General features: G+C 68.9%; 2 protein-coding genes across 2 annotated transcripts; both read right to left on the reverse strand.

Annotated features, from left to right (window-relative positions):
* Window positions 1-2022: 2022 nt before the first annotated feature.
* LOC121062464 (beta-1,3-galactosyltransferase 2-like) lies at window positions 2023-3144 on the reverse strand. Its single transcript, XM_040542467.1, has one exon. The coding sequence runs from the start codon at window positions 3142-3144 to the stop codon at window positions 2023-2025; it is 1122 nt and encodes a 373-aa protein (XP_040398401.1).
* A 3829-nt stretch (window positions 3145-6973) lies between these two features.
* On the reverse strand, window positions 6974-11663 carry QTRT1 (queuine tRNA-ribosyltransferase catalytic subunit 1). The gene is made up of 10 exons (XM_040542516.1): window positions 11342-11663; window positions 10214-10282; window positions 9334-9472; window positions 9163-9241; window positions 8921-9036; window positions 8321-8459; window positions 7739-7814; window positions 7539-7648; window positions 7337-7421; window positions 6974-7203 (listed from the first exon to the last, which is right to left on the reverse strand). Exons 1-10 carry the CDS (start codon window positions 11627-11629, stop codon window positions 7051-7053), a joined length of 1254 nt encoding a protein of 417 aa, XP_040398450.1. The 5' UTR covers window positions 11630-11663; the 3' UTR covers window positions 6974-7050.
* Between the last annotated feature and the right edge of the window lie 204 nt (window positions 11664-11867).

Consider the following 11867-nt stretch of genomic DNA (forward strand, 5'->3'; position numbering starts at 1 on the left):
CTCTCATCCACACACCGATTTAGATCCCCCTAGGGGCCGGGGTTCACTGGTGCCTCTGCCAAATGTCAAGCGGCACCGGGGAGTGAAGAACAAGCCTTGGGCAAGGCTGAATTACAGTGAATAAATTACAAGGCTGAATTAATGCCTCTAACGCGTGCCAGAAATGCCGCCTGCTCCTCACCTGCCCGTGGCCTGCCGGAGCTGTCACATCGCGGTGACACCCAGCGGCTTTGGGGACAGCCACGTGCTGGACAGCCCGCATTCCATGGTGGGACGGGGAATTTGAGGACGATGGGGGGCATTTCTTCCACTGTTCCGGGTTCAAGGTGAGAGATTTGGGGCAATAACCCGGGGGCGTGCACCACCAGGCACTTCCCAGTACACGCGGACGCGGTCCTTGCCACTCCCGGCACTTACCGCGAACTTAGCAGCAATCAGGACTTTAAGAAAACAAAAAAGCACACCAAAAAAGCAATAAAAATAGGCTGCGGTTTCACCGAGGGGAAGGTGCAGCGGTGCTTCCTGGGGGCGAGGCTGCCAACGTGGGCAAAGCGACGGCACGGGGCGGGGGCTGCCGCTCCCCACGCGTCCACGGCAGAGGGCTGGGGGGGGGGGGGGGGTTCCCCAAAACGCATCCAGCCAGGTGCGGGAGCCGGCACCCAAAGTTTGGGGTGGAAAAAGGGAATTTGGAGGAGCCAAATGGTGCCTCCAGCACCTCCTCCTCCTCCTCCTCCTTGGGCTTTTTTCCCCTGGCTCGGTGCCACCCGCTCGGTCCCGGCAGCCAAAATCAACAGCAAGGGCTCCTTCACCTTGCCCGGGGCCAGGCAGCTGCAGAGGAGCCGGAGGAACCCGAGTCAGGGGCAACCTCCGCCACGTCCTCCTGCGCCATCTTCCCTGTCATTAGCACACCTAATAATTACCCCAGACGGGAGGATAATTAGCCAACAAACTTATCGACCAGCTTGGGGGGGGGGTTGGCCAAACCCACCCCGTGGTGCCGCGGTCCCCTTGGCGGCACCCAACCTCTTTCGGGAGGCTCCGGCCTCGTTCTTGTCGCCTGTTTGCAAACCCGCCCTGCGCTATCGCGGGCGGAGATTTTGCATTGCTGGCACCCCCCCCGTGCGCCTTCGTTGCCTCCCGAATGGAGCCGGGGCCCGGCCGCACCCCACGGCTGCCCCACGGCTGCCCCACGGCCGCCCCGTCCGCGCTTGTTTGAGCCCCAGCTATGTCAATACCTTGAGCAAACGGGGGCCGGGGCGGCGACGGCGGTGCCAGGAGTGCGATGAGAGCACCCGGGTAATGGCAGCGGGGGGGTTCAGAGTCCCTGGGGCGGCCGGGGAGAGTGCTGGAGGCAGGAATGGATGGAGCGGCCCCATCGGGATGCTCCCACCCCTGCCGAGGTGCCCCCAGCCCCATTGTGATGCTCTCAGCCCCACTGTGACGCCCCCCAGGCTCATTATGGTGCCCCCAGCCCCACTGTGATGCCCCCAGCCCCATTATGATGCCCACAGCCCCATTATGGTGCCCCCAGCCCCATTACGGTGCCCCCAGCCCCGTTACAGTGCCCAGAGCGACGAGGGGGCGTTGGGCAGGCTCGGATCGGACGGCTCAGCTCCAGCCCTTTTATTACAAACAGACCAACGACGGACAAAACAAAGCCATAATTTAAGGGGGGGGGGGGGGGGGGAAGGGGCACAGCTTTTTGGGCCGCAGGGTCCCTGGCTCAAGGGAGCAGCCCGACCGCCGAGCCCAGCAGACTCGGCTCCGAGGTGAGCACAGTAACAAACATCTGAAATAACGAAGCGGAGGAACCAGCCCCACAGACCTGGGCTCCTGCTGCATGGCTCAATTTGGGGAGAAAACCTCCCCGTTAGGGATTTTGGGGGGTGGGGGGGCGAGGGGGGGTTGGCCCTGAGGCTTTTTGAAACGGCCCCGAGCGGCTGCTCGGGCACCGGACACTGGCCAAAAAGTCAGGGTTGGGGGTGTGCAAAACCGGGGCGGCGCGACGCGGGACGGCCGTCCCTAGGGGGGACACGTCACATTGGCCCCCTGGAAGTGGGGCCAGAGCGTGAGCACCTCCTTGGGCTGGTAGTGGTGGACCATGACCAGCTTGGAGAACCTGCACTTGTCGTAGGGCAGGCGGTACATGTTGAAGGCGCCCCAGGGGCTGCTGGTGACGCTGAGGCCCAGCGCGTGCAGGCAGACGCCCACGAAGGAGTCCTCCATGTTGAAGAGCGGCAGGGTCTGCGCCACCGCGTACACTTTGGCCGCCAGGTCCCCGGAGAGGACGTAGGCCGGCCCGCCGCAGTAGGGCGGGTAGGTGTCGTTGGGGTAGACCTGGCGGGGCACGTACCACTTGTAGGCCTTGCTGCGCAGCGGCCCCGTGTCGCGGTAGACGTAGCCCGTCATGAAGTCGCGCTTGGGGGGCAGCTGGGGCTGCAGGAGCCGCCACACCAGGTAGGGCAGGTTGAGGAAGATGTCGTGGTCGGCCTTCACCACGTAGGCGGCGTCGGGGCAGTGCCTGCTGACCCACTCCATGCCCATCAGCGTCTTCAGCGTCAGGTTGTGGTAGGTGTCCAGGAAGTCCTGCTGGAGGATGTCGCGGTGCAGCGCGCTCTCCTCCTCCAGCACCCGCCGCAGCGGCCGCCCGAACACCGGGTGCACGCCGGTGAGGAAGAGCCGCAGGACAGAGACGCCGGGCACCAAGCTCTCGTTCCCCCACGTCTGCCGGATGGCGCTCCTGCCCGCCGTGTCCGCCGGCTCCGTCACCACCAGCAGCACCAGGAAGGGCGCCCGCTCCCGGCACTTGTGGGGCTCGTTGAGGAGGAAGCGGTACGGGTAGGGGTAGGGGGGCTGCAGCGGGTGCCGGGTGAGGGGCAGCTTGGCTGTGGCATTGACCAACGACGACGAAGACACTTGCCATTGGAATGCCGCGGCGTGGATGGCGCCAGGCACGTCAGGTCCACCGGGTCCACCAGGCACACCGGGTACACCAAGTACACCGGGTCCACCAAGTACACCGGGTTCACCGGATACGTCGGTGAAGGGCTCCCCAGCGAAGCGGTGCTGCACCCGCACCCCCAGCAGCGCCAGCGAGATCAGGGCGGGCAGCAGGAGCGCGCGCGGCAGCAGCGGGCACCTCATCGTGGCTGCCGGGGCCCGGGGAGGGGCAGGCGGGGGTCCCGGTGGTGGCGGCGGTGGTGGGGAAGGGTCCTGGGGAAGGTCGGAGGGGAGAGAGAAACAACGGCTTGGATGCGACACCTCGGCCACCACCAGGTTTGCTCTTCATGCACCCAAGGGCTCGCCCCTCGCCCACCCGAAGGCTCGCCCCTCGCCCACCCAAAAACTCGCCCCCCAGCCCCTCGCCCCCCAGCCCTTCCTGCAGAGCCGGGGGCCCCTCATTCAGCCCCCTCCCCGTCCCCTCGCCCCGGCCTCCCTGGGACTTTGTTGGCCGTGGGGCCGAGCGCCGATAAGCGGCGCCAGCAGCGATAAGGGAGCGCGGCCGCTTGCTCCCGTGGGAGGGGGCCAACGCAAACATGGCGCAGCGAGGGCTGCCGTGGCCCCTGCCCCGTCCCTGTCCCCAGCCCCGTGTCCCCACCCCATATCCCCACCCCATATCCCCAGCCTATATCCCCAGCCCCATATCCCCAGCTCTGTCCCCAGCCCCATATCCCTACCCCATATCCCCACCCCATATCCCCACCCTATATCCCCAGCTCTGTCCCCAGCCCCGTATCCCTATCCCCATGTCCCCATCCCCCCGTCCCCAGCCCCCCGTCCCCAGCCCCCCGTCCCCAGCCCCATATTGCCCTCCCTGTCCCCATCCCCAACCCCAACCCCATGTCCCCCTGGCTGTCCCCGTCCCCATATCCCCAGCCATGTCCCCATCCCTGTCCCCAGCCCCATATCTCCTGCCCCCCATCTCCTTCCCCCCCCATCTCCTGCCCCAGCCCCGTTCCCGTCCCTGCCCCACCTTTCCCCACCGGGGTCAGGGTCCGCCGGGGCCGTCACCACCGGGGCTGGGCTGGGGCCGGGGCGAAGGGCGGGGGTCGGGGGGGGGGGTCACGGGGAGGCCAGGGGGGCCCAGGGATCAGGAATGGGGCTGGGGGGGGGGGGGGGTCACGAGGGGCTCGGCCCTGCCCTGGGGCTCCGAGGAGCAGCTCCCAGCCCTGCCCAGTTCGTCCCAGTTCACCTCCAGGGCTTCAGCGCTCGGCCCAGTACCCGGTCCTCCCAGTTCTCCCAGTTCTCCCAGTTCCCCCCCCCGGGGTGCAGCTCCCAGCCCTGCCCATTTCACCCCACTTCTGCCCAGTTTCCCTCAAGGGCCGCTCGTGCTGCAGCTTCCGGCCCTGCCCAGTTCACCCCAGTTCACCCCAGTTCACATTGAGGTGCGGCGCTCAGCCCAGTTTGTCTCAGTTCCCCTGGGTACAGCACTCAGTCCTTCCCAGTTCATCCCAGTTCCGTCTGGATGCTGCTCCCTGCCGTGCCTGACTTCCCCCAGTTCTCCCAGTTCCCTCAGGGGTGCAGCTCTTGAGCCTTACCAGTCTGTCCCAGTCCTCCCAGTACACCCCAGGTGCAGTTCCCAGTTCACCCCAGTCCTCCCAGTTCACCCCCAGCTACAACTCCCAGTCCTGTCCATTCCTTCCCAGTCCATCACAGGTACAACTCCCAGCCCTGACCAGTCGGTCCCAGTGCTCCCAGTTCATCCCAGCTACAGCTCCCAGTGCTCCTAATTCATCCAGGTGAAGCTCCCAGTGCTCCCAGTTCATCCCAGCTACAGCTCCCAGTCCTCCCAGTGCTCCCAGTTCATCCCAATTGCAGCTCCCAGTGCTCCTAATTCATCCAGGTGAAGCTCCCAGAGCTCCCAGTTCATCCCAGTACAGCTCCCAGTCCTCCCAGTGCTCCCAGTTCATCCCAAGCACAGCTCCCAGCGCTCCCAGTTCATCCCAGGTGCAGCTCCCAGTGCTCCTAATTCATCCAGGTGAAGCTCCCAGCGCTCCCAGTTCATCCCAGTACAGCTCCCAGTCCTCCCAGTGCTCCCAGTTCATCCCAAGCACAGCTCCCAGCGCTCCCAGTACTCCCAGTGCAGCTCCCAGCGCTCCCAGTTCATCCCAGGTGCAGCTCCCAGTGCTCCTAATTCATCCAGGTGAAGCTCCCAGCGCTCCCAGTTCATCCCAGTACAGCTCCCAGTCCTCCCAGTGCTCCCAGTTCATCCCAAGCACAGCTCCCAGCGCACCCAGTACTCCCAGTGCAGCTCCCAGCGCTCCCAGTTCATCCCAGGTGCAGCTCCCAGCGCTCCCAGTTCATCCCAGTGCAGCTCCCAGTGCTCCCAGTTCATCCCAGGTGAAGCTCCCAGTGCTCCCAGTGCTCCCAGTGCTCACCTGCGGTCCCGCTGCTGGTGTGGCCGCGGTGCCCGGCGGCACCGACGTGTCCTGGGGGTGACGCAGCCGTGGCCACCTCCCCCCCCCACCCCCCCCCACCCCGTGCACAAACTTCCTCGGGCGCCCCGGGGTGACGCACGGCGGGGTGGGGGGGGCCGGGGGGGGCAGGGGCTGCAGGGGGGGCTGGGATCCAGCTTGGGATCCGCTGGGGATTGAGGCTGGGGGGGCTGGGGGGGGCTGAGGGGGGGATTTGGGGTCTGGGGGGGGTCTGGGGGGGGATTTGGGGTCTGGGGGGGCTGGGGGGGGATTTGGGGTCTGGGGGGGGATCTGGGGTCTCAGGTGGGGTCTGGGGGGGGGATTTGGGGTCTGGGGGGGGCTGAGGGGGGGGGATTTGGGGTTTGGGGGGGGAACTGGGTCTCAGGTGGGATCTGCTGGGGATTGGGGCTGGGGGGGACTAGGGGGGGATCTGGGGTTTGCGGGGGGGGATCTGGGGCATTGGGGTGGGAGCTGGGGTCTGGGGGGGGGATTTGGGGTCTTGGGGGGCTGAGGGGGGAATCTGGGGTTTGGGGGGGATCTGGGGTCTCAGGTAGGGTCTGGGGGGGGGATTTGGGGTCGGGGAGGGGGGATCTGGGCTGGGATCCAGAGGCTGCGGGGGTGGATCTGAAGTTTGGGATGGGAATCGGGGGGGGGGGCTCCAGGCTCTGGGGGGCTCCAGGCTGGGCTCGAGGCTCAGGGCTGGGGTCCTGGGGGTGGACGTTGGGGGGGGCACCGGCTGCTGGGGGGCGTTGGGGACCCTGTCCCGGTGGGACCCTACGAGGGGGGGGGGGTCTCACCCCCTCCAATCACCTCAAATGGCCCCACCTGCCCCCCCCCCCGCCCTATTTAAGCCCTGTCCCCTCCCAGCACCCCCCACCCAGTTATTTTGGGGCAGAGCCCCCCCTCGCCCCCCCCCCCAATAAGTGCCCGGCTATGGGGCTGCCCTGCTGCAGCCCCCCCGCTCTGCGGGGGGGGGGGGGGGATCACAGGGTCACAACTCCCCCCCCCCCCCCCAGTTGTGCCCCCCCGACTCGTGTGGGCCCCCCCCGACTCATTTGTGATTCTCCGACCCCTTTGTGCCCCCCCCCAGACCCATTTGTGTCCCCCCCCAAGACTCATTTGTCACCCCCCCGACCCATTTACACCTCCCCACAGCCATCTGTGCCCCCCCCAGACCCATTTGTGCCACCCCCCAGGCCCATTTGTGTTGCCCCCAGACCCATTTATGCCCCCCTCCAGACCCATTTGTGCCCCCCCCAGACCCATTTATGCCACCCCCAGACCCATTTGTGCCCCCCCGACCATTTATGCCCCCCCTGACCCATTTGTATCCCCCCCAGACCCATTTATGCCGCCCCAGACCCATTTGTTTCCCCCCAGACCCATTTGTGTCCCCCCCAGACCCATTTGTGTCCCCCCCAGACCCATTTGTGTTCCCCGCAGACCATTTATGTCCCCCCCCCCGACCCATTTGTATCCCGCCCAGGCCCATTTATGCCCCCCCCCCCCCCATTTGTGTCCCCCCAAACCCATTAAAAACACAAAACAAAACACGCTCATAATATAAAAAATCAAACGCAAAAATGATACAAAACCCCCAAATCCGGAATAAAAGGGGGGGGGGGGCGCAGCCCCCTCAGTCCAGGGTGATGCCGACGGCTGCCAGCGCGTGCAGGGCCCAGGGGGGGCAGCGCTCGGGGCCCCCGTAGCGGGCGCGCACGAAATCCCGCACGAAGTCGGGGAAGCGCTGCCCCACGATGCTCTCCCGCATGGCCCGCATCAGGTCAAGCTGCGGGGGAAAAGGTTGTGGGTTTTTTTTTTTTTTTTGGGGGGGGGAGGGGGGTAACGACCCCCCCGTGTTTTTGCAGCCCCCCTCCCCCCCCCTCTTTTTTTTTTTTTTTTGCCCTTTTTCGCCCCAAAACCTGGTAGGCGACGTTGTGCACGGTGAGGTGGTGCAGGGCGGCCGGGTCGCTGCGGAGGAGCGCGTGCAGGTACGCGCGGCTGTGCCTGCGTGGGGCACAACGCGGGGGGGGGGGGGGGGGGGGGGGGGGGGGTCACTTTATGCCCCCCCCCCCCCCCCCAAAAAAGATCCCCAGGACCCCCAAATCCCCCCCGAAAACGCACCGGCGGCACGTCGGGCAGCCGCACTGCTCGTCGATGGGGCGGAAATCCTTGGCGAACTGCTTGCTCTTCAGCTGCAGCGAGCCCCAGGGCACCAGGGCCGAGCCGAAACGCTGCGGGGGCACGGGGAGGGGGGGCACGGTATTGGGGGCCCCCCCGACCCTAAAAGCCTCCCCCCACCCCACACCTGCTTTGCCCCTTACCGCCGTCCGCGTGGGGAAGACGCAGTCGAACATGTCGCAGCCCAGGGCGACGCAGACCACCAGGTCGGTGGCGTAGCTGCGGGGGGGAGCGGGGCTGAGCGCGCGCCCCACGGATCCTGCCCCACGGATCCTGCCCCACGGATCCTGCCCCATGGATCCTGTCCCATGGATCCTGCCCCACGGATCCTGCCCCACGGATCCTGCCCCATGGATCCTGCCCCACGGATCCTGACCCACATCCTGCCCCATGGATCCTGCCCCACGGATCCTGACCCACATCCTGCCCCATGGATCCTGTCCCACGGATCCCATCCCACGAATCCCGCCCCACGGATCCTGCCCCACGGATCCTGCCCCACGGAACCCACCCCACGGATCCCGCCCCATTTCCTGCCCCACAGATCCTGCCCCACAGATTCTGACCCACATCCTGCCCCATGGATCCTGTCCCACAGATCCTGCCCCACATCTTGCCCCACATCCTGCCCCATGGATCCTGTCCCACGGATCCCATCCCACGAATCCCGCCCCACGGATCCCGCCCCACGGATCCTGGCCCACATCGCCCCCCCCCCCACCTACCCCACGCCCATCAGGTAGCGGGGTTTGTCGCGGGGCAGGAGGTCGGTGCTGAGCTTCACCATGCGCCAGAACTGCTCCTTCTCCTCGCCGCCGCTCAGGCCGCCGATGGCGAAGCCGGGGACGTCGCGGCGCGTCATCTCTGGGCGGGGGAGCGGGGGGCAGAATGTGGGGCGGGGGTAGGGGGGGGGCAAAATATGGGGAGAGGGAGGAGGGAAAATGGGGGGCAGAACGTGGGGCTGGGGGGCGGAACGGGAGGAGAAGGAGGAGGGAAAATGGGGGGCAGAACGTGGGGCTGGGGGGCGGAACGGGGGGAGAAGGAGGAGGGAAAAGGGGGGGCAGAATATGGGGCGGGGGGCAGGATGTGGGGATGGGGGGAGGAGGGGGGATGGGGGGCAGAATGTGGGGTGGGGGGCAAATGGTGGGGGGGGGCAGATGGGGAACAGGGGGCAGGTGCGGAATGGGGTGGGGGGGGAGCAGCAGGAAGACGAGGGGGAGTGGGAGGAATGTGGGGAATGGGGGGGGAGAAATGGGGCACGGGGGGGGGGGGATGTGGGGCCCCGGGGGGGGGATGTGGGGCCCGGGGGGGGGCTCGGTCCCCACCTTCCAGGCACCGCCTGCGCAGGGCCGGGTCCAGCCCCCCCTGGATGATGGCGAAGAGGCTCTGCTGCGCCGGGCGCTGGTTGGCGGCGATGCAGCGATCCAGCCAGCGGACGGACCTGGGGGGGGAGGGGGGGGCAAAATTGGGGTGGGGGGGGTGGGGGGGCAGCATCAGGACCTGGGAGAGGTCGTGGGGGGGGTCCCGGGGGGGGGGGGGGCGGATTTGGGGTTGGGGGGGGGGCCACCTGTGCATGGCCTCCTCGACGCGCGGCCCCGTGGTGGTGCTGCTGACCACGTCGTCCAGCTGCATGATGATATCGGCGCCTACGGGGGGTAAGGGGGGGGGGTCAGCGTGGTGGTGGGGGGGGCACAGGACCCCCCCCCCCCCCCCGCCCCCCCCAGCCCCGAGGGCTCACCCAGCGCGTTCTGGATGTGGATGGAGCGCTCGGGGCTCAGCAGGAGCTCGGCGCCGCCGTAGGGCGAGCGGAAGCGGACGCCGGCTTCGGTCACCTCCGAGAGCGCCGCCAGGGAGACCATCTGGAAGCCGCCGCTGTCCTGGGGGGGGGCACAAAAAACGGGGGGGGGGACCCCAAAAAAATAACGCGCGGGGCCCAAAGAAATAATGCGTGGGGGAGGGGGAGGGGCTGGGGGTGCTGAGGGGCTGGGGGGGGAAATGGGTGGGGGGCTTGTGGGAGGGGGGTTAATGGGGAGGGGGGGTGAGTTGGGGGGGGCTGGGGGTCCTGGGGGGGGGTCCCCAAATCCTGGGGGGGGGTCCCCAAGTCCTGGGGGGGGGTAAGGGGGGAGCTGGGGGGCTTATGGGAGGGGAGTTAATGGGGAGGGGGGGGTGAGTTGCGGGGGGCTGGGGGTCCTGGGGAGGTCCCCAAATCCTGGGGGGGTCCCCAAATTCTGGGGGGGTCCCTAAATTCGGGGGGGGGGGGGTCCCAAAGTTCTGGGGGGTGGGGGTCCCAAATCCCAGGGGGGGGGTCCCCAAGTTCTGGGGGGGGGGGGGGGGTAAGTGGGGAGCTGGGGGGCTTGTGGGAGGAGGTTAATGGGGGGGGTGAGTTGGGGGGGGCTGGGGGTCTGGGGGGGGGGTCCCAAATCCTTGGGGGTGGGGGTCCCCAAATCCGGGGGGGTCCCCAAATCCTGAGGGGGGGGTCCCCATGTCCTGGTGGGGGGGGTGTGTCCTGAGCAGGGGATCTGGATCCTGTGGGGGGGGTTTGGGGGGGGTTGGGGAGCTCTGGGGGGTTTGGGGGGGGCTCTGGGGGGGGGGGTCCCGGGGTCCCGCCCCCCCCTCACCGTCAGCAGGTTGCGGGCCCAGCCCATGAACCCGTGCAGGCCGCCGGCCCGCTGCACCAGCTCGGGGCCCTGCGGGGAGGAAGGGGTTAAACCGGGGGGGGGGAAGCGCGCCCTCGGGGGGCGTGGTCATGCTGGAGGGGGCGTGGTCACCGATAGGGGGCGTGGCCCCGCCAATGAGCCTCGGTGGGGGCTCGGGCCGGGGGCCCCTCTGGGGGCGGGGCCTCTCGGGTGGGGGCGGGGTTTCTGGGGGCGGGGCCTCGTTCGGGGGCGGGGGCGGGGTCCTAAAAAGCGGCGCTCGGCGGTGGCTGCGGGGCTCGTCCCCCGCCCCCCCCCCCCCGTGTTCCTTCCCGGTGCCTCCCAGCCCCGTCCCGGAGCCCCGGACCCCTCCCGGAGCTCCCCGGTCCCTCGGGCCCCTTCCCCGAGCCCCCGCTCCCTCTCCGCGGTTCCTCCGGACCCCTCCTGGTGCTCCCCGGTCCCGTGCTCCCGGCCTTCCCCCGGGACACCCCCCCGGTTCCCCCCAGTTCCTCCGGGACCCACCCCGGGACCCCTCCCGGTTCATCCCCGTTCCTCCCGGTTCCCCTCCCGGTATCCTCGCTCCCCCCCCTCCCGGTGCTCCCTGGTCGCGTTCCCGTGCTCCCGGCCTCCCCCCGGGACCCCCCCCCCCCCCTCCCGATTCCTCCCGGTTCCTCCCCCGAGCCCTCTCCCCGGTTCCCTCGCTCTCCTCCCCGGCCTCCCCCGGTTCTCCCCGGGTCCCCTCCGGTTCATCCCGGCTCCTCCCCGGTTCCCCTCCTGGTATCCTCGCTCTCCCCGGTCCTGTTTCCGTGCTTCCGGCCTCCCCCGGGACCCCCTCTCAGTTCCTCCCGGTTTCCCCCGGGCCTCTTCCCCGAGCCTTCGCTCCCCCCCAGTTCCTCTGCTCCCTCCCCGGTTCCCTCCGGGCCCGCTCCCCCTCCCGGTCTCCCCTGCCTCCTCCCGGTACCCCCCCCCCCCCCCGGTTCCTCCGGACCCCTCCCGATGCTCCCCGGTCCCGTTCCCGTGCTCCCGGCCTTCCCCCCGGGACCCCCCCTCGGTTCTCCCCGGGCCTCCTCCCCGGTCCCCCCGGTTCCCCCCCCGCGTCCCGGCGGCGCTCACGGGCCGCGTCCCGAGGTGGTAGGTGTTGCCCAGGCAGATGCGGCAGCCGAGCGCCGCCAGCTGCGCCGCCGTGATGCCCTTGGCCGTGCCGCGGGTGCCCACGGGCATGAACACCGGGCAGGGCACGGCGCCGTGCGGCAGCAGCAGCTCGCCCGCCCGAGCCCGGCTCCGGCCGCACTCGGCCACCACCCGCAGCAGCGGGGCCGGAGTCGGGGCTGGGGCTGGGGCTGGGGCCGGGGCCTGCGTCGGGGCCTGGGCCTGGGCCGGGCCCTCCGTGGGCGCCGCCATTTTGTGGGGCCGCCCGCCCGCCGCGCCGGAAGTCGCCGTTACCAGGGGCAACGCGGGCGGGCGCCATGTTGGGGCTGAGGGGACCCCCCCCCACGGCCCATGGTGGCCCCGGGTAGCTCCTGGTGGCCCACGGTGGCCCCAGGGTCGCCCCCTCGTGTGGTCCCCGTGTCACCGGGGGAGCCCCTTGTGGTCCCCACGTCCCCCCCCCCCCAGCCGTTTCTGGTCACCGTGTCTCAGT

This window comes from Cygnus olor, chromosome 30, assembly GCF_009769625.2.
Source record: "Cygnus olor isolate bCygOlo1 chromosome 30, bCygOlo1.pri.v2, whole genome shotgun sequence".
Classification (NCBI taxonomy): domain Eukaryota; kingdom Metazoa; phylum Chordata; class Aves; order Anseriformes; family Anatidae; genus Cygnus; species Cygnus olor.